Raw genomic sequence first — 6,861 nt, forward strand, 5'->3', positions numbered from 1 at the left:
AAAAGAGTTTAAAAAGATTTAGAGTTTTTCATAAAGATTTCAATGACTTCAAAAAGATTTCAAAATATTTTAAATATTTAAAGGATTTCACAAAGATTGTAAGTATTTCAAAAAGATTTCAATGATTTCACATCGATTTTACAAAGATTGTAAGTATTTCAAAAAGGTTTAAATGATTTCACAACAATTTTACAAATATTTCATATATATATCCAAAAAAATCACAAATATTTAAAAGATATCAATTTATTCAATTATATTTCAAAATTCTTTAAATGTTCAAAGAATTTCTCAACGATTTGAATTATTTCACAAAGATTGCAAAGATTTCACATAGATTTTAAGGATATTAAAAGATTTAAAGGTTTTAAAAGACTTTACAAAGATATGAAGGATTTCACAAAGATTCCAAATTTCAAAGATTGCAATTAATAAAAAATTTTCAAAATATTTTAGCAGATTTCAATGATTTCACAAAAACTTCACCAAGGATTTTATGATTTCACAACATTTTCATAAATTATTTCAAACATATTTAAAAAGATTTCAATCATTTCACAAAGATTTCAAAAGATTTTAAAGATTTCATCAAGATTCCAATCATTTCACAAATATTTCAAAGATTTCACAAGGATTTAAAAAGTTTAAAGATTCACAAACATTTCAAAAGATTTCGCAAAGACTTAAAGAATTTCTAAAAATTTCACTAAGTTTTCAAAAGATTTTACATTGATTTCAAGTAATTTCACAAAGATTTCAGTAATTGGAAAACATGTTAATTGACTTCTCGAAATATTTCACAAAGATAATTTTTTTATCATTTCATGGAACATTGATAATTAATTCAACACAAATAAACTTTTCAAAAGTACAAAATCTGACAAAAATATATTTTTTCAGTAGGAAATCCGAAGTATTGTAGTTTCATGAGCAAACAATATCCTCCAGATTTCACTTATCAACATTTTGCGAGACAGTTCACTACCGAATTTTTTAATGCTACCGAATGGAGCGACATTTTTCAGGCATCAGGAGCAAAATATGTAGTTTTGACTAGTAAACACCATGAAGGATACACTTTGTGGCCCTCGAAAATCTCTTTCAATTGGAATTCTCTTGCCGTTGGACCGCATCGAGATCTCGTAGGTAAATCTAAAAAAAATTAACAGCATTTTTGATAAAAATATGATTTGAATTCGAAAAGAATATGAATTTTACAGGTGATTTGGCCAAGGCCTTGCGGAGTGAAACGAATTTAAGATTTGGACTTTACTATTCTCTTTACGAATGGTTTCATCCACTTTATTTAGAAGACAAGAAAAACAACTTCACGACTAATTCCTTCATCGATCGAAAAATGATTCCCGAATTACAAGAACTTGTTGAACTTTACAAACCGGATGTAGTTTGGGCCGATGGAGATTGGGAAGCAGAAGACAGTTATTGGGAGTCGAAAGAATTTCTAAGTTGGCTGTATAATGATAGTCCGGTAAAAGAAACTGTCGTAGTTAATGATAGATGGGGAATTAATATTCCTTATCATCATGGAGATTTTTATACTTGCACAGATCGATATAATCCTGGTAATTCTTTTATTTCTACTTTATTTTTTGTCTAAATTATAAATTGAATTTTATTCCAAAAGTGTTTGATAATTTTTATCATGAAGAATGCTGAAATTAGGAATAAATTACTAAATTTTCGTCGACCGAATATTAAACTGACTTAATTATGTAAGCTTAAAATTTAAATTCAATTAGAAATTCTTATTTATTTAAAAATTATTCAATTTTAATTTAGGATCTGAAAATATTAAATTTTAAAAATCTTGAATTTAAAATCATTCCCTTATTAAGAGTTACAATTTTTAATCATACAATCGCGAAGTGAGACAGTTTTAAATGCTTCAAAATAAAATTATTTTATTTTAAACGCTTTCGACTAAGAAATATAGTTTATATTAAAACAATTTATATTAAGTTTTATTTTGTTAACTAATAAGAAACTAATGAAATTGACAAATTATTAGCTGTTCTTCAACCTCACAAATGGGAAAATGCAATGACTATCGACCGACAATCTTGGGGATTCCGAAGAAATGCAGATTTGACAGACTACATCTCTCTGGAAGAATTGGTTGGAGAATTGGTGGTCACTGTAAGCTGCAATGGAAATTTGTTGTTGAATATTGGACCTGCGAAGGATGGAAGAATTGATCCAATTTTTGAAGAGAGGCTGCGTGGAATGGGTATGGAAATTAAATGATCTTTTCTCCGATGAAATTAATTTTATTTAAGTTTTGAAATATATCTAGGAGCTTGGTTGAATGTGAATGGAGAGGCAATTTACGAAACGAAAGCCTGGACTGTTCAAAATGACACTTTATCCGGAAATGTTTGGTATACAAAAAGCAAAAAAACCAATAAATTATATGCGATTCTTCTTTCGTGGTCGAAAGATAATATTCTAGAGTTGGGATCTGTTAAAATTCCGGCTTTAACTCAAATTAATCTTCTTGGATATGGAAATGAACTTAGTGTAAGATTTGGAAGATTTTTATAAACTAAGAGCATACTTCTTTTTAAAGTAAGTTTTTAGAAAATGATTAAATAGTTGTGTTAATTAATTAATTTATGATTTTTTTTTGCAGTGGGAACAACGCTCAAATTACTTACATATTGAGCTTCCTATAGAATCACACAAAGGAGAACCTGCTTGGGTTGTAGTAATAAATGAGCATTTTTGAGATTGAAGATTATTAATTTTTACATCTTGTTATAAATTTTCTTTTCTGTACTTTTAATGAAAATAGTTTTAAAAAACCTAAGTTTTAGAGAATAATAATTGAAACTGGAAAGCTTATACAAAAGCGAATGAAATTTAAATTACTCTTCTAAGCATTAGAATGTACAAACGTTAAAAGATTGAAAATCTTTAATTTTATAACAACATTTTAAAGGAAAAAGATAAATTATTGGCATTTCTTTAACATGTATGTATTCAATTATTTATTGGAGAAATAATTTTCCTTACTGAAAAATTCAAACCAGGAAACTTTTTTATAAAGTGTTTCCTAGAAAATTGTGTTAAATAAAATAAAATATTAAGATTTGATAAGCGGAACATATACGAGAAAAAATTATACATGATCGATTCAGGGGTCTTTATTGTCTCTAATGTGAAAAATAATTTAAGCTACGTAGAGAGTTTAATTGTTCAACAAGCAATATAAAAAACATGGTTAAATTGATTAATTATCAAATATCTAGAAATTGATAAGAATAAACTTGCTTATTATCCCAATCTCGTTTTCTTAAAAAGGAAAAGATAATAAATAATAGCTAAATAATAAAAGATGGGAAAAAGAAAATGAACCTAAAATAAAAAAAAGTAGCATCCTGAAAGAAACTATTTAGAAATGTCCATTCAATGATTCAGAAACATCTATTATTACATGGGGGATTTCTAATAACTTTTTCTCGTGTAAAAATTGTGATAAAACGTGCTTTTTCGTTTGAATTCTCAATATAAACTTGATGATAATGTAATAAATAATTTCTGTTTTATTTGTGAATAAATACCAATATTCCAAACTATGTCTGAAGATTTGTTCATTCCATTTATATGAATAAAAAATATAGACGCTAATGAAGAGAGATAAAAATTATCTTTAGAACTAACATTAGTCTGGACAATAGGCGTAGTCCAAAAAATTAATAAATAATTATTTTAATTATCACATATTAGTAAGTGTCTCTAGTAATTAATTATTTCGATATATCAATTATCGTCGGATTTAAAATTATTAATTGTCCAAGAGGCCAACATATAGTATATCAGAGATAAGAAGAAGATATAAAAACATGTTTTAACAAATGAGATAAGAGAAATAATCAGTCTATTCACTTTTATAAATTATTTTTCATTTTCATTTCAGTTCAAAGACTTGTGTGAGAAAGTGTCATCATGATCCGCGAATGTGCGCAAATTTATCTAGTTTTCTTTGCTTTTTCGAGTTGTCTGATAAACGCGAAACTAGTGCATAACAAAGCACAACAATTTGAACCCAATTGGGAAAGTTTAGATAGCCGAACTTTGCCTTCCTGGTACGATGAGGCTAAATTTGGCATTTTTATTCATTGGGGAGTTTTCAGTGTTCCCAGCATCGGCTCTGAATGGTTTTGGAAAAGCTGGAAAGGTATTTTAGTTGAGTAAAAACCGTCCCAATCCGGTAGATAAGATACAAAATCTGATAAGGCCTTCAAGTTCAAAAGCATCCAAATTCGGAAAACTCGAAATTTCATTATTTTAAAGTTATTTCAAACAATTTTCAGACGGAAATCCAGTACTTAAAGAATTTATGAGGCAGAATTATCCGCCTAATTTCACATATCAAGATTTTGCACAAGATTTTACTGCCGAATTTTTTAACGCTAAAAAGTGGAGTGAAATTTTCGAAGCTTCAGGGGCTAAATATGTAGTTTTAACTAGCAAACACCACGAAGGATACACTATGTGGCCCTCAAAATATTCCTTCAGCTGGAATTCTGTTGATGTCGGACCACATCGAGATATCATAGGTATTTTTATAATTCAATCAATAAATTTTCTAGTCATTCTTCGTATTTTAATCTAATAAAATTTAAAAATTAATTATTTACAGGTGAATTATCAAGGGCGATAAGAACCAAAACGAATTTGAGATTTGGACTCTACCACTCTCTTTACGAATGGTTTAATCCACTTTATTTGGAAGACAAAAACAATAATTATACGACCGACAAATTTGTTACGAATAAGGTCATTCCGGAATTAAATGAACTCGTTGAACTTTATAAGCCAGAAATAATTTGGTCGGACGGAGAATGGGAAGCTCCAGACACTTACTGGAAATCGAAAGAATTTTTAAGTTGGCTTTTTAACAGCAGTCCTGTTAAGGAAACTGTTGTTGTAAATGATCGATGGGGTTCTAAGGCTTTGTGTCGTCATGGCGATTTTTATACGTGTCAAGATCGTTATAATCCTGGTAAGCAAGTGTAAATTTTTAATTCCGAGAAGTTTTCCTAAATTATAGAACGAAATTATTTTCAAGATTCAAATAATTTTTTCAGGAAAACTTCAGGCTCACAAATGGGAAAATGCTATGACAATTGACAAAGTGTCTTGGGGATTTCGAAGAAATGCTAACTTGAATGATTACTTCTCCCTGAAAGATTTGGTTAAAGAATTAGTAATTACTGTAAGTTGCAATGGAAACTTATTGATGAATGTCGGACCAACGAAGGACGGAATAATAACTCCAATTTATGAAGAAAGACTTCGTGAAATGGGTATATAAACACTTTTTCATTCTTTATTTTAAGAAATTTATTATATTTGAAGGTGAATCGGACACTGAAATATGAAATTTGAAAGAAATTCAAGTTTCAAAATATAGAAATTATATAAAATTCGAATTCTTTATTTTCCAGTTTGAGAAAAATTGAAATTGTAAGAAAATCGAATATATTAACAACTAAATGAGAAAAAAATCGAAATTTAAAAGCAAAAAGCAATATCAAAGATCAAAACGCCACTACCGGTACACTGCTTTTCAACGGCCAATAACTAAGACTATTCGACACTAGAAAAAATTGAGACACATATATTTTTATTGCTTAAGATCTTCTCTTTCCGATGGTGCCAATGAAATTCCTCAAAAAAGTTTCTTATTATCCCAAAATGCAGTTTAAACAAAAAAAAAACGTGATTTTTCGTGCCTATTTTTTTTTGTGAACCATTTTCCAAAGCTTTTCGGGTCAGTAATTAACCTGGAATCTCACTAACGGGTGGAATAAATGTCTAAACTTTGAGAATCCATGGTTCAAAGATCGATTTTTCGTTTTAGTATTTTCAAAATGGCGTCTTAATGACAAAATTTTTGTGAAATCATTCATGAATTTTTTTACAATAAACGATGCGCTTTTCGGAAAAATCATCAAGAATAAAAAGTTTTTGTAATCAGCCAAGAAATATGCCTGAATTTTTTCGAAGCGTTTTGAGCAAAATTTTCGATTTTGCATATGAACAATTTTTGCAAAATTCAAAATTTTGCTCAAAACGCTCCCGAAAAATTCAAGCGTATTTCTCGGCTGATTACAAGAACTTTTTATTCTTGACAAATTTTCCGAAAAGCGCATAGTTTTTCAGTAAAAAATTTTCATAGTGTAAGAATAGTGTAATTTTCATCGTGTAAGAGTAAAATGATTCACGAATATCTATCGTCCGTCTGCCGCAAACAAAGTTTACGTTGCCCAACTATCACCAACGTGGAGGTCGACGAATATCGATAGTCTCTCTTTTTTTTAAAGGGATTTTATATATTTTTTTTACATTTTATAATTTTTTTTTATGGAGAATTTTTTTCATTTAATATTTCAATCCGTTGAAATCATTTTGATCCTGCTGTTTTAGAATGTAATTTTGAGAAACAATATAAGCAGCAATACATGTTGCAATCAATGCAAAATCTAGTAGTCCTCTGGCGACATTGCTCATTATTACATAATGCTCTTGTTCGTGATTCGTATCTGTGAGTTTCGAAATCACCTAGTTTTGATTGCGACAAATATTTCCTGCTGATTTCTTTACAGAAATTTCCAGGGCAAACTTTTTCTTCGTTACTTCATGAAAAAACGTGATTTGGTTCCAATTGTTTTTGAGATGCTGTATAGTTATGGAAAACAGATCTATATGATACATTCGGTACTGGGAAATTCAGATCCCGAATTCTCGTCATCTGATGAATCATCTCCATCAAAGCCAGAGTAATCTGGATTAGGTATGATGATACGTTCATCATTTTCATCGGAATCCCATTCC

At 29.0% G+C, this 6,861-nt stretch overlaps 2 protein-coding genes across 3 annotated transcripts in view; both read left to right on the plus strand.

Moving 5' to 3' along the window:
- LOC117176282 (plasma alpha-L-fucosidase-like) overlaps positions 1-3,517 on the plus strand; it is a 5,967-nt gene extending 2,450 nt beyond the window's left edge. The window contains exons 2-6 of one of the 2 annotated variants that reach the window (XM_033366462.1): positions 901-1,146; positions 1,221-1,583; positions 2,030-2,248; positions 2,315-2,538; positions 2,651-3,517. In XM_033366462.1, coding sequence (XP_033222353.1) covers positions 901-1,146; positions 1,221-1,583; positions 2,030-2,248; positions 2,315-2,538; positions 2,651-2,746 — 1,148 coding nt within the window. In that variant the 3' untranslated portion in view covers positions 2,747-3,517. The remainder of the gene's footprint in view (positions 1-900; positions 1,147-1,220; positions 1,584-2,029; positions 2,249-2,314; positions 2,539-2,650) is intronic. The other variant, XM_033366463.1, reaches the window with a different exon arrangement.
- A 409-nt stretch (positions 3,518-3,926) lies between these two features.
- The window catches only part of LOC117176108 (alpha-L-fucosidase-like), a 5,843-nt gene continuing 2,908 nt past the window's right edge, over positions 3,927-6,861 (plus strand). The window contains exons 1-4 of the mRNA XM_033366149.1: positions 3,927-4,198; positions 4,335-4,580; positions 4,664-5,026; positions 5,112-5,330. Coding sequence (XP_033222040.1) covers positions 3,967-4,198; positions 4,335-4,580; positions 4,664-5,026; positions 5,112-5,330 — 1,060 coding nt within the window. The 5' untranslated portion in view covers positions 3,927-3,966. The remainder of the gene's footprint in view (positions 4,199-4,334; positions 4,581-4,663; positions 5,027-5,111; positions 5,331-6,861) is intronic.

This window comes from Belonocnema kinseyi, chromosome 7 (assembly GCF_010883055.1).
Source record: "Belonocnema kinseyi isolate 2016_QV_RU_SX_M_011 chromosome 7, B_treatae_v1, whole genome shotgun sequence".
Classification (NCBI taxonomy): Eukaryota; Metazoa; Arthropoda; class Insecta; order Hymenoptera; family Cynipidae; genus Belonocnema; species Belonocnema kinseyi.